At 39.0% G+C, this 24324-nt stretch overlaps 1 protein-coding gene across 1 annotated transcript in view; it reads right to left on the bottom strand.

Moving 5' to 3' along the window:
- The window catches only part of LOC114661354 (excitatory amino acid transporter 2-like), a 500553-nt gene that overhangs the window by 251211 nt on the left and 225018 nt on the right, over positions 1 to 24324 (bottom strand). Inside the window, exon 5 of the mRNA XM_051933547.1 lies at positions 7249 to 7375. Within this exon, the coding sequence (XP_051789507.1) occupies positions 7249 to 7375 (127 nt within the window). The remainder of the gene's footprint in view (positions 1 to 7248; positions 7376 to 24324) is intronic.

Genomic DNA, 24324 nt, shown 5'->3' with positions numbered 1-24324 from the left:
ACTCTGGAAGCAAATTCTCTACATGGCTGATCTGTTTTGGAAAAGATGGACTAAAGAGTATTTGCCAATACTTCAAGAACGTCAAAAATGGCTTGCACCAAGAAGAAACTTTGAACCAGGGGACATAATTTTAATTGTAGATAAAGCTACACCCCGCAATTCCTGGGTAATGGGTCGAGTCATCAAGACAATGCCAGATGCCAAAGGTGCAGTCAGAAGAGTTTGTGTGCATACCAAAACCAGCACACTGGACAGACCCGTGGATAAACTGTGCCTGCTTCAAGAAACAGCCAATGTTTGAAATAAGAAATTTTTAAATTGTTTGTTTGCAGTGTTATTGCTAGTGATTTGAAAACAACGGTTAATGTAAAAGTAAAGTTAATTGGCTCATATTGAAGTAAAGTATGGTAATTGTCTTCGCTCCTGCATAGCCAATCAGGGGCCGGAAATGTAAGAGCCAATCTTATAAAGTTAAAGTTTTGAGTTAAACTTATATTAGTGTTTGCTTAATTTGAATAGAATATAATTTCTTTCACTGCGGTGGGTTGGCACCCTGCCCAGGATTGGTTCCTGCCTTGTGCCCATGGTTGGCTGGGATTGGCTCCAGCAGACCCCCGTGACCCTGTGTTCGGTTTCAGCGGGTTGGAAAATGGATGGATGGATGGATAATTTCTTTCATAGTCATAGACAATGGTATAGGCTTTTCTCCCTATAAGTTAGTAAGAGATAGAACTTTCTTGCTATAACTGAGATACAGTGTGATAATTGAGTCAGTTGTGGTTTAGAACAGGTCCCAGTACAGAGGGTCTTCAAAGACCCATTTTCAACTTAGAAACGGGGTAGGCATACAGTTTTCTGACCGTCGTTTAGAAATGGTTCAGAAATGTTGTCATTTTGAAATAGCTCAGAAACGTTTTTTGAAGTGATTTGTAATGATTTCAAATATAACAAGCTTTGAACAGAACTTTTCTTAACAAGAACTTTCTTTTTTTTGCTATTTTAATTTCTTCTTTTTTGTGTGAACTGTTTAACTTTGAATTTTAGCTAAAACTTTTAAAAACGAAGATATTTTGTCTGTGGAATCATTTCGGCATGTCAGTATAAAATCCCATTTTATAAGTTACAGCTGCTGAACTTTGGTAATTTTTGAAAAAAGCAGATACATATGTTGTTGAACAGGGATCATTACTTGGCCAGGAGGCCACTACAATGGAAGGACTAGAGGAGATGAAGATTGCTGATTATTCTTTCTCCCAATACACTAGGTGGCAGCCTCCCTAGTTTAGGATATACCACAAAGACACCAGCAGGGCATGCTGAGGCCTGTAGTCCCGTGGGGCAGCCACGATGGGTTCCATGGAGGCCACCAGGAGAACTGAAGAGATTCACAATCCCTACTTTTTGGGAGTTCTGATTGACCCAGAAATACTTCCATCGGGCTATGCCCTGGCAATGGAAATACTCCCAGGTCTAAGGTAAAAGGAGCTGCTCAACCTCTCCTAAACAAGTCAGAGTCAGGTCGAAGGGGACAAAGCTTGTCTGGAGAAGTGAAAGTAGAGAAGAATAACGAGTGAGAAGATTTATATTTTTATGTCACTGTTGGTACCTTTTGTACAAGGTATTTGTGTTAATAAACTTATTATTATAACAGGACTTATGTTTTTGAGGTTGTCTCTGGGGTTTGAAATGCTGCAGCACCCCCTGGTGGTCAAAGTACATATATTTATAATTCTTTTGATCAGTATAAATGACAAAAGGAAAATGGACACCACTCTTCCAAGTTAATAGCTAATATTTCTCTATTTTTCCAACATCCTAGTTTTACTCAGCAGATCAAAGTTTTTTTTAAAAAAAGAAAGCATATGGATGTAGTTTCCCAGTATAAGAAACAAAAAAAATAACCCTTCTCCTGAAACTGCTGTACCTACTTTGACTGCGTACTGTGGAGGGGATCAGTATGTTGAAGTACCAAGAGGGGTACTGAACAGACTTGTTAAATTATCAAATGACATTTAAGCCTCATGAGTCTATTGAGATTTAATGTGAGATTTCTTAGTTAAAGTTATGGTATGGGAGATGAACCAATATTTTTTATGAACCTACAATAATAATTCAGAAATCTCACAAACCTTTGTACTTGTTTAATACATTTTTGGTGGTTTTCATTTTATTAGGGCAACCAATTTGGTTTTATCCATATACACTCACACTTTTCCAATTTTTCAAACCATTTATTTGTATGAAATCTTGCTAAACCTTTTCAAAAATGAAGTATTTGACTTTCTAAACTGTTGGAAAATTTTAGAATATGATCATTGTATATCAATACACAAATACCCAAAAAGGTCTTGGAAAATATCCCAATAATCAACAGAGGGGTGAATCCATCCACAGAGGACTATTGAACAGTTATATATATCCATCCATCCATTATCCAACCCGCTTTATCCTAACTACAGAGTCACGGGGGTCTGCTGGAGCCAATCCCAGCCAACACAGAGCGCAAGGCAAGAAACAAACCCCGGGCAGGGCGCCAGCCCACTGCAGGGTGCGCACACACACACCAAGCACACGCTATGGACCATTTAGAATCGCCAATGCACCTAACCTGCATGTCTTTGGACTGTGGGAGGAAACCAGAGCACCAGAAGGAAACCCATGCAGACATGGGGAAAACATGCAAACTCCACACAGGGAGGACCCAGGAAGCGAACCCGGGTCTCCTAACTGCAAGGCAGCAGCACTACCCACTGTGCCACCCCAGTTATATACATCTGGATGTTTATATTCACCCAAATATATACATCCAGATATTGTTTTTTGGACATAAAAAAATCAATTTAGGTAAAAGGTCTCTGGAAATCTTGCCAAACCTTTTCAAACATGAAGAATTTGACTTTCTAAACTGTTAGAAAATTTTACAATATGATCATTGTATATCAGAACACAAATACCCAAAAAGGTCTTGAAAAATATCCCTATAATCAACAGAGGAATGAACCAATCCACAGAGGACTATTGAACAGTTAAATATAGCTGGATGTTTCTATTCTCCCAAATATATACATCCAGATATTGTCTTATTGGACATAAAAAATCAATTTAGGTAAAAGGGCTCTGGACAATAGGTCTGAGGCAACATCATATGGCTGATGTGGGAGAGGTTCAGTAGATTTTTGTTTATTAAATACATCATGAAAAAATGATAATTGGAGGGTAGTATTTCAGCTGAACAACACTGCAAAACTGGAAAGTTAAGTGGTTAAGTTGCTTTTATTATAAGCACTTGATTGCTTAATGCCCATTAACCTTCAATTGGTAATTGTATTGCTTTTCCAACCACAGATAAACCAGAATCAACTGAGGATATGAACTTGGTATAACAAAAATTTTATTGTTCATTCTTTATGAAGAACACCAGCCTGAAAGGGTATTAAAGGTGATATATATTCAATGATACCAGACTGCAAGGGCTTTGAATCAATGGATAATATAGGCTGTTATTTTAAAAGAATAGATGTAACTTTTATATCAGTCATTAATTTTGTACTGATAAAATTCTCTTTAGCTCCAGGGTCATTGCTTGAATGGCAATTGTTTCTATTTCTACCAGAACCATTTATGAATTTTTAGATAAGTTGTTGCTACCTTTACCTGCCACACCAAGTCTAAACTCAGTCTGCTGTTTTTGCTTTGCCTTCAGGTGGGGACAATTACCATAAAAGTGACACAAACTCCTATAATAACAATAATAATAATAATGATAATAATAAAAACTCACCTTTAAATATCTGTACCACTTCAAACTTTGTTGCTTCATAGATCCTTCATATATGGATTTTCTTTCCAGTTTCTTAAATCTGAAAGTTTATTTGCTAACACCACGGTATTTTTAAATTTCAGTTCAACTTTTTCCTAAATTTCAGCTGTTTATTATGTATTGAATACAACTCATTTAAAATAAAGTTAATCTCAGGATCCAGTTTAGTTTTTATGGTCTAAGATTTTGTTTTGCCAAAAGGTAGAGTATTTGGCAAGCCTGTAGGGCAAATAAAAGTTGATCAGGGGATGTACTCATAGGTGATAAACAGTTGAAACTGGGGGATTGTCTAATATCAAAACAGCTAAACTCAATATGCTATGCAAAAACAAAAGTGACAAGCAGAGACGCACAGGTCCTAACAAAAATTCAGAAACTAAGAAAAATCTAACAAGAAATGTATTCAACCTTGGACAATAGTAAACTGTGTAGCTCTGGCTTATATACAGTGGCTAAAATGACAACAATAAAGCACAAGTTCTCCTTTAAAACACATTGGCAACTGGTTTCCAAAATGGCAGTGACCATTAAAATGAAAATTGCATTGTGAAATATTCAAAAATAAACAATAAAATACAACAACTTCTCAAATAACAAAATACTGGAAAAAAGAAGAAGTCACATTCTCCATGTATCAAAACCTTCACAGAAATTTAAAATGACAAAAGGAAAAAACTTCACGATACTAAGTGATAAAATAATCTTGCTCATGTGTAAGAATCACAATGCACCCTCCATAACTCCATTACCTAAAAGTGGATAAAATACATTTTCTTTGAATGAAACTACTTGGGTTTTTCAGAATCTGACAAGAATTCATTACTATTTGTTTGAAATAAGCCTGCTGGGCTGCTGTCAACATTTTTGTTTAAATCCTGTTGTTTTAGCTTTGAGGAACTATAAAAACTATGGAAGGAGATCTTCTATCAGCTCATGCTGTAAGGAGACTGCTTCTGACCGAAAAGTTGTTCATTCCTGGTTGACCTCTAGACGTTTGCCACAGTGCAAATACTGTGAATTGAGATGCTTCACAGTGAAAGTTCATATAGCTCGTAACTCAATGTGTACAGTACAAATCAGGACTGGGTATCCTAATTTTCAAAATACCCTGCTTATGCTGTATTTGGAATACTTTTTGCAGTTTTTGCCTCCCTATTACAAAAGACATGTCAGTGGGTGAGAAAACCGAAAGATAAGCTGCTAGAATGATTTCAGGATTGCTGAAAATGAGCTACAAGGAAAGGTTGAAGGAGTTCATCTTTTCATTTTAAGCAAACAAAGATTAAAATTTTAATATTATTTACTTTGAAATTTGCTCCTCGGCAAGAGCATGGGGGCACACAAGGAAGCTGGTTAAGTACACATTTTTCACTAATGCTGCAAAGTATTTCTTCATATTAAAAACAATAGTTACATGGGATTAGTTGCTAACAAGTGCAGTGCAATAGACAGCAGTACTTTGGACACCTTCAAATCTTGACTTGATGTTATTTTGAAAGAGATTAGTAACAACAGATTTACAATTTATAATTTTATGTTACGTTAGGCTGAATGACTTAAACCTGAGAAAACTCTTCAAATTCTTTTATTCTTAATATTAAATACAGTAAATTAGTTTTTAGGTGCACTTAATTGCAATAGCCATGTCTGTGTGTCTGTCTGTCCACATGAGACAACTCAGCCCCCTGTAGACCAATTTTATTGAAATGTGACATACTTATTCTTCAAGGAAATTTGTCAAGACAATTTAGTTTTTGCTGAGATATTTTGAACAGATTGCATTTTAAATAGTTTTAAAAATATTAAATCTTCCATGGAAAAGCATTAGCAAATATGTGAACTCATCTAACTCTGGAAAACGGAGAAACATTCTGTGCAACATCAACTATGAATTTGTTTACTGTTTCAGTTTTGCCTTGACCTAACACCAACTTGTTGACACAAGTTAATGAAAAACCAGCAGATTATGTATGCAGGGAGGGAAGTGGCTTTTACTGTTGACTGCTTGTTTACACACAGGACTGCAATCCTCTTCTTAGCCATTTCAACAAGTTGCATGCGGAAACCACTGCATGCATCTTCCTGCTTTAATTAGTAAAAGGTAAGTAAATGATCTTACTAACTATAAAAGTATAAAATGCAAGCAAGGAGAACTAAGGGTTATCTGGATATGAATGAAGTGCCTTTTGGTGTGTAAGCCACTGTGCACAGAGTAAATAAACATTTAGTCAATGCTACTGTATTTACATTACTCCAAACCAATTTCACAGCTCCATTATTTCTGGACTATTAAGATTCAGTATTTGTCAATATAATTTACTAGGGTGGCAAGGCATCCATGTGACAGTGACAGTCCTGATTTTTAGGCAATACGTCTTGATAAGTAAATGAAGGATATCAAAATGTCCTAGTCTTAATAGGCTGCTCATTTAATAAAACATTGCTCTGCTGAAACAAACATCCTCACAATATATTTAGAACAGTGCGTACAAAACTAACCTGATCCCAGTTTGATATAATATACGAATAATAAGGTGGTCAAAACTCCAATAGGGAAAGCTTAATTAAGAACTTGTGTTATATTTAACAGCACTGTCAAGACCACCAAGAAGCAGACAGTGCTGTCATTTATTTATTTCCACTTCAAGCACTGTGAGAAACCATATATGTTTATTTTTTAAAGTGTTCTTTTTTTCCTGCCCAGAACCCTCGGTGTTGATGAGACAAAACAGGCATTAAACAAATGAGAAGAATGGACTTTATATGTGGACATACATGCTACACATGTGTCCCACTTAGGGACACCCTATAATTTACCATGAGTGTACCACATTCACCTAATATATTCATAATGGTCTGTTGTTGTAATAAAGTTTGCCTTTAACTTCTGTTTTTACGTAACATTTGTTATAAATGAGTAGCTTTCCACGTCTGATTTAATTAAAACTACTATAGTAAGACATGCTTAAGGAAATAAGGAATTAATTACAAAAGTGTTTTAATATTGTATTTCATATATTTTAAGTTATGTTAATTGCCAACTGCAAATTGTCACTGTGTGTGAAAATGGTGTGTGTGTTTTTATGTGTGCATAAGAGTGGTACTTGTGATTCACTACAGTTCTGTCCAGGCCTGTTTTCAGCCTATTTTGCAATCCTGGTGAGATAATCTTTGGCCCCTGCAACCATTAAATAGACTGAGAAGGTTATGGGACCTACTGTTCCTACTGAACTCATTCCATTGAAGGTTACAATGTCTGCACTGCCCTTGAATGCAGTGAATGGTACAGCATGCCTACATTTTCTAACTTACTGAGAAAATGCCTTTCACATACTTGTGAAATTAGAGGTAACTATTGAATGATTCTGATTAAGAAGGTTCCAACGGTTTTAAAGAAAGTGCACATATACAGAGAGAATAATATTTACCACATGATCATAGTCACCATTCTCATAACTATCTCATTGAGTATGTTGAAGAATTCTGTCATGGGTTTGGCACGATCTCCCATCTTTCCCATAGAGATTCCAAATGCAACGAAGAAACCAATCAAACCTAAAATAAGAAAAGCAATATTTTTTTTATTTAAGACATCTTTGTAGAAACAAGCACATTCATTTTTTTCTATAATAAAAATGTTTTAAAATACTTTATAATTAACTAATAGTTTGAAACAATCAAGTTCAAAATGTGACTGCTAATAAATTTACAAAACTGAAAACTCACAGTTAAAAATAACAAGATGATCCACGATAATTATAAAAATATTGCATCTTTCTATAAAAATATACTGTTAAAATGTAATACACCTCTCAGTATACAGTAAGTTTTTAATAAGTACCATATACAGATATAATTTAGTGTTGCCCTTTCAGTTTACTTCTGATTAAATACACCATTAACTCACTATTTTACAATTTATGTTAGCATAAATTTATGTACTTGTGATATTTTTATTTTACTGTTATACTGTATTGAGGATTACTTTTGTTTTATTCTGTTTATTGTATTGATCCCTTTCTCTTTGACACCCACTGCACGCCCAACCTACCTGGAAAGGGGTCTCTATTTGAACTGCCTTTCCCAAGGTTTCTTGCATTTTTTTTTCCACTAGGGTTTTTTTGGGAGTTTTTCCTTGACTTCTTAGAGAGTCAAGGCTGGGGGGCTATCAAGAGGCAGGGCCTGTTAAAGCTCATTGCGGCACTTTTTGTGTGATTTTGGGCTATACACAATTAAATTGTATTGTATTGTATGAATTTACTAGCAAAATGTGATCTTAAAATTTTAATATTTATACCTCTTTATAATTGTTCATATTAATTAGCCAAAAAGGTTATCGGTCCTTATAATACTTCCCATCTACCTGCTATAGACACATTTATATGTTGTGAGGTTTGCAATATGTATACTATTACTGACGATCATGCCATTTTGTTCTTAGTCATGATGTCCACATGCTTTCTATCGGTCACAGTGCATGATGAAGAGTGTCTGCCTCTGTGTGGCATCAAATCCCAATTTATTTATAGCTTCTAGCTGGAAGAATGAGCTGACTACAACCTTTTGAAATTCGATAATGTCAGTATATGATCAACATAGAGAAAGAGGAATTGGCACTTCTCTGCTCCCCAAAGAGAATGGCTTATCAGATTTTAGTTTCAAAGAGAAGTTTCAGAAGGTCAATTTCCAGATTTTCCTCTTCCTTTGAGAAACCCAGAGAAGGTGCACCAAGAGAATTTCCCTGGGAGTTCAGTGAGAGTGCCCCAAAAGAATATGCCAGAAAATATTCCCAGACTGGATGAAGGTAACTAGTTTTAAGAGAATGTATAACTTCTCCTGACTGGATATAAAGTCTCTTCCATCTATAAATGAGTGTTTCCACACAGATGGGTTCTTCTGTCCATCAGAGTTGTCATTCCTTGAATTATTACTTTTTGTTCTTTCTTCAGTCCATTTTTGTGTATTCTGGCTCAATAAGTCTGCAGAGGGGGCTCTAACTAAAGCCTAAAAGAATGGGCAGTGCCCACATTGTCCTACAGTAGAATGCAATCAATATTATCTACCAAGCTGACATTACATGTATATATTTAGTTTTAATCAGGTTATTAGTGCTGATGTTTCAGAGTGTGCGGTGCAGTGTCGCAGAGAAAGTTCATGTCACACCTTTGTGGTGAATTTCTCAATGTTAAAAGTTTCATCAATAGCAGATGGTTGTACTGAAATATTCTTAATATGCAGTATTTATAATGTCACAATATTGCAAAATTTTTAACAGGGGATTGTGACATGATCCCACAAAGGGTTTACTTTTAGAAAAGTAATATACTAAATCTGTTCTCTATTGAAATAAAGTCCAGCAATGGACCTGTGTACAACAAACTTTCTATATCTAGAATTGCTGTGCTTAACATATGGCTCATCAGTGGAAAAGCACTAGAACTCCTGGATTCTTTGCAGAGTGCAGTCTTGATGTGTCATTTAAAGAAAAAAAAATTAGCATTTTGCATCTCTAAATTAAGCAAACGCCCTGACTGTTTACTTTGCAGTGGGGCAGATGTCTGGCTGTTGTTAAAACTGATATGCACAGCACACAAATAGCCATTAAAAAGTCGATGTTCTCTCAGCATTTGGCTGTAGAGCTGGTAACAAAGTCTTTTCTTATTTTGTTTCTTATCAGTGTGGATGGTTGTAACATTTATATTTATATTCCTACATATAATCAAACACAAATTGTGTTATTGTATGTATGGCTTTCTTAGTTTTTTCCTGCTTGTTTTGTAATCTAATTCAGATCTTTGACTTTCAAATACAGTATATACCTATTATTTGGTGTTTAAAGTTTGATTTTAGTTTGTATCCTGTTTTATTAATGTCATCTTTGCTTTTATTCTTGTTGTATATTCCTTTGAATATTTGTGGAGAACTTTCAGTAAGGGAAAGATGCTATATAAATTAAATCTAAATTATTTTTATTATTATTATACAGTGCTGTGAGTTCAGGTTTGATTGCTAACTTGTTCAGTGCAGTGTCTCTATGGAGTCTGCTTGTTCTCCTCAGGTTTATTTCGGCTGAACGTGCCTTATTCTAGATATTGTTTTATAGCTGGATACTAGAAGTGTGTCATTAAACACTGTCATTTGAAAAAAAAATGGTTTATTCTTATATGATTTGTTATTAAATTGCATCCTCCTAGTTTTGGCTCACAGGGGACATGTTACTTATTAAGTGAATGATCTTAGATGTTATCATCACAGATGTTCAATATTTAATGTAAACAATAGGCTTGTGGAAGTGCACTAGCACCATACACATGGAAACAGTTTCATCTGTATTTCTGCTATTACTGTTATTTACATAGTTCTCTTCAAGTAGTGACTTCTATGTTTCAAAAAATAACCAAATTGAGAATTCCTTGAAAAAATAGATCTTCAAAGTTTCAAAATGGGTATATGACATATAGTCAATACCAGGAAATATCAAAAATAAGTATAAATAAGATTGTATGTATGAATTAATATTATTGCTTGTTCTTTTTAATATACAGTAAATAAACTATCTGGAGAAGAATATAATCAATAAGCTGCTTAAGTTTAAATATGATACCAAAATAGATAAGGGCAGATGATGTAGAATCAACTAAATTGTCACCCAGAGAAAGAGTATACATACTTGGGCAGATTTGTGGTAGAAGTTCACTGTATGTAAATGTAAAGTAGTATATGTAGAAAGTAAAAATATTTGATTTGAAAACACAATGGGAGGTCTTAAACAGGAAAGTACATCTTATGAGAAGGACCTAGGAGACATGGAGGCTTCATCATTACAGTACTGGTTATTTGATAAGTTGCATTAGCTTTTTCCATTGGTACATAAAATACACAAGCCCTTTAATTTTCTTTCATTATTTTTGCATACTTTCACAGATAGCACTTTGCAGCTCAATAACATGAACATGCTTAAGCAAAATTACACCATTTTGGAAGTGCAAAAAGCTGAAATGCTTATACTAGATGTAGATTCTGTAGAAAAAAAAAAAATCTGACTTGTCTGCCCCAGATGTAGCATGAAGTTATGTATGGAGGCATTTTCATGATTAGGCTGTGTGTGTTACATTTAAGTAGTGGTTCTCACCAGTTGTCCCTAAGTGTGAGTCAAGTGGTCCGCAAGCAGACAAGCATCAGGCAAACTGACTTTTAAGTTGCTCAGATACATTTGTTCATCATATGCTGTATCTACTTAAGCATTTATTTATAACAACCATTACTGCTAATAGGTGGCAACTACACCAATATACTTTGATACATAACAAAGTACAACCTTAAAAAAGACTGTCTAACTTTCTTGTGGACAGTAACATTTACTTCAGTGCCAGTGTTATAAAACCACACCTCTCTGCTCTACTCCTGTTTTCTTGAAGCAGTTGCCTCGCTATCTCTACCATACACATCTACTGTACATGTATAAGGGGTTATTAAAGACCATTGGCTGAAATTTGATTTGAAAGAGGTTTCACACAGACTTCAGAAGGAATTGATCAGTCAAAGCAATTCATACAATTCTTGTTCACTTATGATATTTGAACTTAACGTCTTATTTTAATCATGCATTCTCACTATATTGTTACCCTTCATAATTTCAAAGAGGTCAATGTTATTGATATGAATTATCAGCATGTTTAATATATATCAGGCCTATGCGGCTTGAGCCTTTTGTATATTTTCTTTAAGGAGGGGTTAGATTTTAGCAAATCTATTGCATCCTTCTTTTAGGATGTCCAATATGCCCCAGGGTTGACACCCATAGTGTAATTCAAAAGGAGAGAACCCCATAGAGGCCTGTGGTACCTCCCAATAGGAAAAAAGAATGAGGGGGAGGAGGTGATACCAGTTCCTACCATCCTTGCTGACCACCTTGCATAACATTTGTTTGACAGTTTGGTTGAATCTCTCAACTAGGCTGTCAGTTTGAGGATGATATACTGCTGTCTTTAAGACAACTTGACAACATCTCTGAATGTCTCTGAGGCAAACAGTGTCCCTTGATCTGTTAAGACTTCTTTAGGGATACTGACATAGGGATACTGACAATTCCCTACAAGTTCCCATGTGATTGTTTTGGAATTGGCTACTCGGGATAACAGGTGGCATGATCCATGAGGACAAGAAAGGAATTGTGTTCTCAGGTTTAGCGATCAAGGGGACCCATGATGTCAACACCTATTCGCTCAAAGGGAATGTCAATTAAGGTTAGGGGAATCAGAGGAGCACAGCCCTTTCTAGGAATCTGCCATAGCTGACACTCCAGGCAAGAAGTGTTGGACCTCCTCATGGATTCCCAGCCAATAGAAATGCAGTTTAATTCTCTCCAATGTTTTCTCGGCTACTAAATGAGCAACCCAGGAGGTGGGTGTGTGCAAGCTCACAGACATGCTGCCAGTAGGTCCGAGGGACCTGTAACAGTGATCTCACCTCCCCCTCGTGTTCAGCCACCGATATGAAAGATCATTGTCAATGACCAAGTGGGGCCCGTTGGTATGTGATGTAGCGTATGTTGACCGTATACTGAGACAAATGCATTTTTGGCAAACTTAAGAGAAACATCATTCCATTGCAGTGGTGTAGCTAGGGGTGGGGGGAGGGGGCACTCTGCCCCGGGTGGCAGATTTTTGGGGATGGCATTATTGACCAAAAGGCTCGGTACAATTTGTATGTAAGCAGCAGGGTTCGGAAAAATATCACTCATGAACGAAAAAAGTAAAATTCTCAGATTTTTATCCACAAATGCTTCAAAAATTATTTTTAGACTGTCCTTTTGTGACGGCATCAGACAAAGGCAATAATAAAAATAAACATAAACATTACACTGATAACAAATTCTAGGAAGATAAACAACTAATTTACAATTTATAATTTCGTTATCAATCCGAATGTATTTTTGCTCTGTGCAGAAAACATTCCCAACTATCACTTGTACACTACACTGGTTCTGGTTTTCACAGTGTAATTATATTACAACTAATAATTAGAACTTATCAGTGCGTCTATACTATATTCTTGTCTAACTGATGTTTATAAATAATTATATGTAAAAAAATATTGTTGTTTCTCTATATATGAATAAATCTATGCAAAATGTATCTTCATTTATCTCTATATGTCATTTTAATTTTCTATTTAAATAGGTTAACATATTCAGATATGTTGGAGGATGGCAAATTGAAGCACCACCCCACCCCGAGCAGCACAAACTCTAGCTACGCCACTGTTCCACTGTTCCTATTTAAAAGACATTGGGGTTTGCCTAAACTGGAATTCTAAAGTTGATAAAGGATACAGGCTGACCTTAGCACATTGTTACACTATGTCACACTGAGTAGCCACATGGTTCCTATTTTCAAGCTGTGTACACGCCGTGGAGAAAGGTTGGGGTGGATTATCTCCATCCATGACAAAGCCCAAAGTTTTGACGGGAGTAATCTGAGTATTACCGCTTTTGTTGTCAGCCCAGTTGTGACCTAAGATCATGGGAAAAGGTGGGTTTTTGAGTACCAGGACCTGCAAGGCCCTTATGGTGTTTTCATAGCTGATAATGCAGGCTGTGGACCAATACCACTGTATCTCCCTATGAATACAGGTTAGGCTAGTCTTTCCTTTTAACAACCACTTTCATGGTAACATCAAATGGCAAGCCACAATAGAAATGTTGCTGCCGGTATCTGTTATTGCTGTTACCCAGTACCCATTTACCACCATTTACCTTCTTCACTTCCTGTTCAAGGAAAAGATAAGGGGTTAGACAGTGCACCATACCTTTCTCCCTTGGCCTAGCATCAGTCCATGGGCTTGCTGAGCTGCAGACAGTTGGGGATGGTATGCCCTGCCTGAAACAGCACTGGGTGGCCATGCCATGCTTTTCCTTGGTACGCGCTTCTCCTTGGCCGGGGATGAGTGACACGTCCCTGTCTGGTTTGTTGTCCTGACCTTTCTGAATGCTCAGACTGGGTCACTTCATGATGTCTCTGTATGGTTTCTATTAAGATGTTCATATTCTTTCATGCCTTTCTGCAAACTGGCTGGAACTGGGGTATGCCATTCATTAAAAGATCACAGGCCACCTGTTCTACAACTTGTTTTGCATCATTGATATCTGGCTTTTCCCCAAAGGTTATACACCTGGGGTCTCATTTGCCGCTCAGGGTCATTGTGACACTCGTGGTATAACCTCGCCTGCTCGTCTACAGATGCACCATACCATTTGAAAATTTATGATTTTAGGATATCATAGTTGGCAGCAGCCTCAGCATCAAGGTATTTTGCACTTCACCTTTCAAAAATGACACTATGTTGGTCCACTCTACACACTCCCAGTGGTGCCTCACTGCCATGCACTCAAAGATGAGGAGATATGATTCGATGTTGTTATTCTTCTGCAATGGCATGAGGACTTGGGATGAAGCCCAACACCTGTCCTGTTGGATAGAAACACAAGCTTCTGCCCTAGCCTCAGACTCAGCTAGTTGTGTTCAGGTCTCCTCTAACTGGATCTTTAGTCTCTGAATCTCAGCCTCCATGTTGCCAAGAACAATTGTTAGGTCCTGCTATTTAGTCATTTTGAGCTATTATCCTACCAATGTAGGATACGCCAATGTAAAAAGGAGAGCAGGAAACACAAAAACGTTTGGGGATGGCTGCCCCGTATACTCAAGTCACAGTAAAAAGAAAACACAGGGTTACAATCGAGTTCAAAAATAGGAACTGGTCACAGAGGGTAAACAGAGACTTTTATATGGCCGAGAAAGGAAGGGGATAGTCCAGGGAGGCCAGAAGGAGGAAGTGATATTTTTGGTAAGTGGAATCTGTGTCCTGGGTATGACGTTAAACTGCATCTGGCCCTGCAAGCAGTCCTCCAACTTGCAGGGAAATTATGGTGGTTGGTGGCAGGATTGACACTCTAGCCACCGTAAAAAAACTTCACAAAACTCCGAGATGACAGAAAGGTCTCCTTTTTGCTCTCCGCGGGAGTAGCTCTGCTGCAGCTGCCCATAGGAAGGCTGCTCACATCATGAAGGGGATGGGAGCCCTCAGGAGCCCCATCTCCAGGAGAGTCAAAACTGTTGGAGAGCCAATGGGGTCAGGTCTGTTGGGAATCTGAACTGGTGTGGTGCTGAGGTGTCGCCCGCTGCACAGCAGCACATGTGTCCTAATTTGAGGCAGACCATACGGGTGGTTGCATGGAACATCTTGTCTCTCCAGCAAGATGATCATCTTCCTCTGCTGTCGAAGAAGCAGTGTAAACTCCGCATTTCAGTGGCGACACTCTCTGAGGTGCGCAGACCGGGGACTGGTCAGATCTCTGTAGGTGGATACACCGTTTATTGGTCTGGTCAGTCTGATGGCTGTCATACTCAGGGAGTAGCTGTTGCTGTAGCAGATTGGCTTCTTCCAATGGTGTCTGATATCACTCCTTTCAACGAGTGTATTATGAGACTCAGATTACGGCACTCCCTGGGTGCCTTGTCTGTTGTCTCAGTGTATATTCTGACCGCAGTGAGTGATGTCTCAGCAAGGGAGACATTTTATTCGCAGCTTCGCTCGGTGGTTGATGGGTGCCCACTAGGTGACACTCCTCTGGTCATGGGTGACTTCAATGTAGCCACTGGCACTGACAGGGGTGGCTATGAGGATTGTCTCGGTCCCCATGGGTCTGGTGACTGTGGTGAAAGTGGCTCCATTTTCCTTGACTTTGCAAAAAGGTCAGGTACTGCGATTCATTGGATCCTGGTTCCAGCACCCAGAACCGCATCGTTGGACTGCGGTGAAGGAGATCGATCACATCCTTCTGGGCAGACGCTGGAGGCTCTTACAAAACTGCAGGGTCTACAGAAATGCCCAGTTTGTGAATTCTGACCACTGACTTGTTGTTGCTACTCTTAGGATCCAGCTTAGGTCCAGTAAGTTACCAGCTACTAGGAAAATGTGCCTGGACTTGACCAGACTCTAAGACCAGGCTGTTTCTAGTGAGTTTGCATGCAGTTTGTGTGAGGAACTTGCAGATTTGGGTACGACTTCTGATCCTAATGTGATGTGGGAAACCTTCCGTGACAAGAAGGTTGCTGAGGGTTGTGTTGGTGTTACCGGTGTTCCCAGAAGGAGGTGTTTCATCTCACAGGGCACCCTGGATATCATCGAGAAGAGTCAAAGCCCACGGCTCAATGGCAACCCTGGTCTGTACCAGGGACTGAGAAGGATGGCTGTGAGGGCTCTGAGGGCAGATAAAGAGACACTTGTTAGAGGAATCTGTGAGCAAGTGACACACCATCTGTGGTCAAGTGACCAACGTCCTGCTTACAGAGGAATCAAAGCATTACACACATCTGAATCTGTTCCTCGGAGAGTTGCAGTCAGGGCGGCTGATGGAATGGTCCTTACAGATGACACTGCAGTTGTGACCTCGCTGGGCAGAGATGGGTAGTAACGAGTTACATTTATTCCGTTACATTTACTTGAGTAACTTTTTAAAAAAATTGTACTTCTAAGAGAGTTTTACTGCACCATACTTTTTACTTTTACTTGAATACATTTGTGAAGAAGAAACACTACTCTTACACACTACATTGGGCAACACTTGAATCATTACTTTTTTTCCATTATATACACTATATTTTTGCCAGAGAGAAGTCGCCAGTGGATCTACTGCATGACTGTTTCTCCAATTAGAAGTAGCAACAATAATCACATGACTACGTTTCACCAATCAGACATAGCAACAATAATCACATGACTCAGTTTCACCAATCAGACATAGCCATGCAGTCACATGACCACACACAAACTTCCTGCATCTTCAGCCTGTGAGAAACTTTTAGTCATGCTGGGCTCCTGTTCACTGCTAAACGGTCACAGCTTCACTACAAAAACCTTGACAGCCAACTCCTGCTGAAGCTTAACCATCACTTCACTGAATGAAGAACAAGCAGGTTTTAACCAAACATGCACAGACACAGACAGTCATGGTAAAGTAAGACTTCTTGTACATGCACAAGCTGCCTTGTTCTAATGTTATTTTCTATCAGCTGTGCTATTTGGAGGGCAAGTGTGTCACAATGCCGGTCTCCTACAGACTCTTTTCTTTTCCCTTTTTCTTTGATTCCCCCTTCTTGTTTTTGTGCCAACCCGTATATATACATTCCCGTCTCCGTGGGCCTTAATCACACGCCGCAGAAAGCCAATGAAGCAATTGAGAATGATTGCACCCACACATGCAGGTGTGACTCGCTCCAACTACCTCATTAACTCCCCACGGTCGTGCAATTGCGTCTACGGAAAGTGACACGGCTTCATGGATTTGAAACTGATCTTTCTTTTTTTTTGAAGCTGCGAACCCGCTACACCACAAAGTGAATATACAGTATTATACTGTCAGTGTACAGTATATCTTGTCACTGTAAGTAGTTTGCACTGTTCAGACATACATGTTACCTACTATAGGTACTGGCTTCAAAAGCTTTGTTGTGAAAAACTGAGATTTGGAACTTTGTGTTATTTGTGCATCTTTATTTTATAACAATGTTATTTATTTGTACTCATTTTTTATTTTATTATTTAGAAATAGCAGAATTTACACATTATTTTATATTTTTGTCTGTCTTATTACAACATTTCTAAAAAAATAAATAATTTATTATGTTCAAACAGTTACTCAGTACTTGAGTAGTCTTTTCACAAAATACTTTTTTACTCTTACTTGAGTAATTTTTTGGATGACTACTTTTTACTTCTACTTGAGTAATATTATTTTGAAGTAACGCTACTCTTACTTGAGTACAATTTTTTGCTACTCTACCCACCTCTGCCGCTGGGCTGGCTACTTTAAGCAGTTGTTCAAAGCTGATCCTCCGGCTAGGACGTTGGATATCTCTGGGTCCACGGTTCTTGAGGCTGATCCTCCAATTAGCTCTGAACCACCCAGTCTCACTGAGGCTGCAGGGATCTGTGGTATCCGGGGAGAACTTCTCCAGGCTGGTGGTAAGGCTGTCCTTCTGGCATTGCAAGCAATCTTTGCTTCCATTTGGGAGACTGGCATCATCCCAACTGACTGGAAAACGGGACTTGTCGTCCCTGTCTGGAAAGGGATGGGTGATCGCCTGGATTGTAGCAACTACAGGGGGATAACACTGCTCTCGGTGCTAGGTAAGGTCCTTGCTAGGGTTGTCCTCAATAGGATCCGTGATCACTTGCTCACCTACCAGTGACTGGAACAGTCTGGTTTTACGCCTAAGAAATCTACCACATTCTAGCACTGAGGGTTCTCATGGAGCTCAAACGCAAATATCAACAGAGTTTCTTTGCAGCCTTTGTTGAATTTTGCAAAGCATTCGACTCAGTTGATTCAGCTGCCCTGTGGGACATCCTGATGGTTCGCAGGATCCCCTCAAGGTTGCTGGATATCATGGCTGGTCTGTACACTGGTACTGTGAGTGCTGTGCAGAGTGGAGGCAGGACCTCTGCATTTTTTCCAGTTGATTCTGGTGTTAGTCAGGGGTGTGTTCTTGCTCCTACTCTGTTCAATGCTTGTATGGACTGGGTGTTGGGCAAGGTCGGGGGGTCCAGTGGCTGTAGGGCTTCTGTTGGTGAAGAAAGATTCACAGATCTTGACTTTGCTGACGATACTGTGATCTTCATGGAGTCAATGGAGGCTCTGATAGGGGCGCTCGAGAGACTAAGCGAGGATTCTGAGTGTCTGGGCTTGCAAGTGTCCTAGATAAAAACCAAGATCCAGGCCTTTAATGACCTCTTGGGCACAGCCATTAGCAGTGTGTCTGTTTGCGGAGGGAGTGTTGACCTTGTCAAGAGGTTTACTTACCTTGGCAGTGACATTCATGTCTCTGGTGATTCTTCCTATGAAGTCAGTAGACAGATTGGGAGAGCATGGGAGGTCATGAGGTCGCTCGAAAGGGGTGTGCGGCACTCCCAATATCTATGCAAAAGGAGGAAGATCTTTAGAGTCCTGGTCCTTCCTGTCTTGCTATATGGTTGCGAGACATGGACGCTATCCAGTGACCTGAGACGAAGACTGGACTCCTTTGGTACTGTGTCTCTCCGGAAAATCCTTGGGTACCGTTGGTTTGACTTTGTGTCGAATGAGTGGTTACTCGTGGAGTCCCGAATGAGGCGCATTACCTGCATTGTGAGGTAGCGTCAGTTAATCCGGCTTGTAAGATCCTCATTGTTGGGGACCAGAGTGGCTGGACTAGGCAAAGGGGTCGCCCACGTAACACCTGGCTGTGGCAGATAAAGGGTCATTTCCAGAGGGTGGGACTGGACCGCATGTCTGTCTGGGGGGGGTGCAAACCGGGATTCTGAGTTCTTTTGTCATGTAGTGGGTGCGGCAACACATTGTACTAGTGCATGCTCCCCAACTTGAGCTAAGAAATAACATTATTTGAGCTTTCCAACCTTTTCCTAAGCTCTTGTGTGTGTGTATATATTGTAACAGACAGCCGGCAGCTGAACCTAACCAGCATGCCTCAGATAGCGCTGCGGCACGAATAAGCTTGCCCAAAATTCTTGCTGGTTCAAAATTGTAAAGAAGAAGAACAAGCAAACCGATGTGCCTGGGAAGGGATCGAGAGGTTTCTCGAAGTAGTAATGTTTTTCCCATGCTCATACCTCATAGAGGAGGTTCATCTGGAGATCCTGCAAGGAGCTGAATGTACATTCAAAGGAGGTTGTAAGGTTCCCAGCAGACATCCGCGTGCCAAAGACGTCAACTGGTGGTGTGCTGGAGGGGGACACGTGACTTGCCCTGTGGAATGCTGAGTTAGAGAAGGTTAACGGCAGCCTGTCATCTATTTGGACAACAACCCAATGGACACAAGCTCCCAGAAGGGGAAAGGAGAGGTGAGCGATGCTCAAATCACCACAAACAAAGGTAAGAAGGTTCAGGGGGTGACTGAATGGTCCGCCTATAAATTGAAACAGGCAGATCATAGTCGGCAAAGGATCACAACCTGAAATTCCAACTCCCGTGAGTGTATGTGAGACCCAACGGCGCATGCGCAGGGAAAAAGCATGCTTGTTGGCTCACGGACGGGAGATGGGGCTTGTGAATCTCCAAGCCCTTTAGCGACCAATCAATATAGTGATTTTGATGTGTGGGAGCTGAAAAGGTTGCACCAGCCTGTACAGACCTTTCTACAGGTAATTTCCTGTACAAAGGAGTTACTTGAGGAGCTGGGGATGACGGCCAAGGCACCCTTGAGATGCACAAAAGAATACCTGCGGAAACTTGGCTGGGAACTTCCCCAAATGGAGAATTTGGAGAAACAGGGGAGCAATACCAGTACCATACAGGAAATAGGGACGCAGAGCGAAGGGGCAGCAAGATTAACTGATATCGGTTGTCAAGTAGCCTCGCGTCCTACAGTTGATTTAGGGATGATGACCGACGTCCCATAGAAGGATCGGATGAGCTGGAACAGCTGGGTTGTGCTAACTTCAAGATCGTCCCAACCCTCACTACTTTGGCACCGGTCAAAAACAAGTCAAAAGGGGTACAGACAGTAAGGAGTCTCTGTTTCTCTCATAGAGAGACCCAGACTGTCAATACATCCCAGAGAAAAAAGGAGTTCCCTGAAGATAAACAAGGATCTCCTGATATTGTAGTGCATGGGCCTGTATGCTCACATGCAGTAGAGAGACGCTCTCTGCGGGGGCGGGGAGATGGTCCACCCTCAGCTGGCCGGGATGTGGAGCAGGAGTTTCCAGCCTGCTTCCAAAACCACAGGGCACGATTAACAGGAGGGAGACGGCTGTGCTATGAATCCCGCCAGCTGGGCCATATGTGGAGAAACTGTCTGTTCAGAGCCGGGAAGGACATCAGAAGGTGTGCTTCTCCTGCTCTTGTTTTTCAGGACAAAACCACGGAGGCCCCATCAAGCCTCCGTCCTGCACACGATCGGTAACTGTGGCCCCAGTGACTATGGACCCTGGGTCGCCGCTTGCCACCAACTAATGAATGGGGTGCGGCCCCCACCACCCCATTCATCAACTGGAGCCACCCGAGGGACATTACACTGCATGAGCAGCGAAATTGCCCCCCTCCAGCATCCGTCCAGCCACCGCTTGCAGCGTCCCCTGGCTGAAGATGATGGAGTGGGAGTTACTGAGGCGCCTGCGTCTCGTTCCCCCAGACAGATGAAGGAGCAGCTGTGGCCCCGTTTGTAAGTTGTATGTCAGATGTCCGTAACTTGGGGACTATATACTACCTGTATATATAAAATATCTTTCTGTAATGTGTCAGTCTTTATAATGCAGTTAATGTAACAGAAAGCAAAGGAAAAAGACTATCACACACTCATTTTTGATTAAATGAAAAATTATTTAAATATATTAAATGGTTTTCATTTACTTTCATTTTAACCTTAATTCAGTGCTCAGGAGTACTGTGGTCCATTTTGCTACAAAGTAACCAGTTATGCAGGCATCAGCAGGCACTTACAAAGCCATAAAAGGACAGTGGTGCTTTATGGAGGTATGTGAAATTCTCAGGAATACATCTGATAAGTATATTTTGATCATTTGATAATTATAACGCAATTGGATGCAGCTTAATATCCATGTTAATTCACTGAATACAACAGGATTATCTTTGACAAAATGGTATACTGTTTACCGTTTCACCTTATCACATAACATTAATCGTGGTTCTGTATTAATACATTTTCTCTTTAAAAATAATATTTAGTAGAAGTTGACAAAGATTATATACTGATTCTTTCATTTCAAAGTATGTAATGTGGAATTACATTACCTACAATTGATCTTTAAATACATCATTGGCAGTATTGTTAATTTGTATTGATTAAAAGAAGAGATGGTGTTAAACAACATGTTGGACATTTTCAAATAACTGGACATGATTTGCGTGTTTCGACCTCGGCCCATATCTCCCAAAATCAGTACTTCGGCTATGTCCATTTCCTAATTTACTCTATTATTTCTGTAACCTAGTAACATCTGCTGCCCATTTGAACTATTTGTCTCCAAGAAATGTGACCCTAATAGTTATCACTAAACTATTTTGAAACATTGTTTCCACTGCCAAATAAATATTGATAATGGCATTATAGTAAAATAGTAGGAATATTGTTAAGGTTCTGGAATATTGGTTATTTTGTGCTGTGATCTCGTATGTAAGGCCATAGTCACTCCCTAACATGTTTTGTTGGCTGATTAAAAATGTGCTACAGATTAAATTATTTTATCTGATGTTAACTATTTCTGTACCAGAATTATGGCCAAAAATTCAACTCTGGTAATCTAAAATGATCATTTAGATGCAAAGTAATGAATCGTCCCAGGTAAATATCAGTTAAGAGCAATTCTTTTTTTGTGTGCTAAAATTATTAATAGTCACATTTTCATAAAAAAACTACTTCCACTTCTATATAGGGCTGTGTATTGGCAAGAATTTTGCGATACGATACGTATCATAATACAGGGGTTACGATTCAATATATTGCGATACTGTATATTGCAATACTGTACGCAAGGTGATATATTGCAATTTTTTTAAATCTAATTTTAGGAAAACTATCATAGTGTAAAGAAAACACCACTATATGCATAAAATCTGAGTAAAAAAAAAGTTTACTTTTTATGCAATCAGAACAGTGGGGTCTGCAACTGCATTTATCACAGTCCCTATAACTTCAGACATCATAGCAATACCTTTTGTGCAATCTAAGGAAAGGAATGAACATGTTCCTATATCACTAAAAAATTGCTGTACTTTTTGATCCTGCTTTAAAGGTTCACAGTATGCCACACTGTGTTTCAAGTAGTTTATTAGAAAATGCATAACATCATAGCACTGTAATCTGAACAAAGGAATTAACATTTGTTTACAGTATATCAGTAAAAAATAAAAATGCTTGCAGGATTCTTTAGGTAAACAAATTGAGAAAATTAAAAAAAATCAAACAGTGTTACAAATAAATTCAGACAGTACATACAGTATATTAAATTCTGCTTTAAAGGTTCACATTCTATTGTAGTCTTCAATTCCACCAGAGGGGGTAAACGTTGAACATTATTTAAGTTATTGTCTGTTTTTTACCTGCATTTTTTATTACTCTTTAATTTAATATTTTTTGCTGCTGGAGTATGTGAATTTCCCCCTGGGATTAATAAAGTATCTATCTATCTATCTATCTATCTATCTATCTATCTATCTATCTATCTATCTATCTATCTATCTATCTATCTATCTATCTATCTATCTATCTATCTAGTATTTAGGCCATTTTTAAATTTTTCAATTTGAAGTGGTTAATAAAAGAAAATGCATTGTCCCTGTAACATCCAACATCATAACACTATATTTTCTGCAATCTGAAGGAAGGAACTACATCTGCCTTTATCAGTGAAAATTAAAACTGCTTGCAGGATTCATAAAGAAAATATTAAACAAATGTAAGAAAATATGTATATATTGATAGTGAACATTTTTAGTTCTTAAACTTGGATTGTACATGTTATTACAGTTTGTATGTATGTCAGTGCTTATTTTTTAATGCCAATGTTTTTGTGGAGGAAGTTGAGCTGGTCAACATGCCCAACTTTCAGAACACTTCTCTGCGGTAACAATGTTTCCTGCAGTGGAGCTGAGAGATTCCAGTACCTTCATTTTTACCTCCTCGTACAATTCGGGCACAGCGATGTCAGTAATGTGTTGTCGGGAGGGTATGGTATAACGAGGCTCCATTGCATTCACCATATTTCGGAAGCCTTCACTCTCTACAACATTTAGATGGTGCATATATTTGCAAATGAAATAGAGTATTGAGCGAGTTATTTTGTTTGCACAAGTTGAGGTCTGTGCTAACTTCGGTGTTTGAACTTGTTCCATGAGTGAGTTGAGAGGCATCTACTTTTTTAATGCTTGCAGTTTGCTGCTCCTTTATCTGTACATCAGAATGGTATCTTGCTAAGTGTGCTCTCTGATTCTTTGTGTTCCCAGAATATTTGATTTTGGCATGGCACAATTTGCAGACGATATGGCTCTTGTCAATCACTTTAGTGCCTTCTTTATTGTGAAAGCCAAAATGAGCCCACACTTCTACTCTGTACGCCGTGGGAGCCAGTCTAACTCCTCTGGATTCAGCCACTGTTTGTCATGTTACTAGTCAGCTCAGTTTGTCACTGCACGATCCACGTTGTCTTCCAGATCCGCTCGTCTGAGTATTGAAAGCCTACATACATCAACCCTTATGTTATTTTCTGTCTTAATTTATGCTGTTATGTTAGCTGCTATCTTGCAATCGGGGGTTTAAACACAATGCAAAATGAACTGTGTGCCTTGAATCTTTGAATGTAAACTAGTAATTAAAAATCAAAACTATGTTTTTGAGAATCGATGCACTATAAAAAAAAATAATATTGCAATACAAAATTGTATCGATATTTTTTTATACCGCTACTTCTATAGTGATATTCCATCT

Source organism: Erpetoichthys calabaricus, chromosome 11 (genome assembly GCF_900747795.2).
Source record: "Erpetoichthys calabaricus chromosome 11, fErpCal1.3, whole genome shotgun sequence".
NCBI classification, from domain to species: Eukaryota; Metazoa; Chordata; class Cladistia; order Polypteriformes; family Polypteridae; genus Erpetoichthys; species Erpetoichthys calabaricus.
Note: the sequence above shows the minus strand (reverse complement) of the source record. Positions and strands in the feature narration are given on the sequence as shown.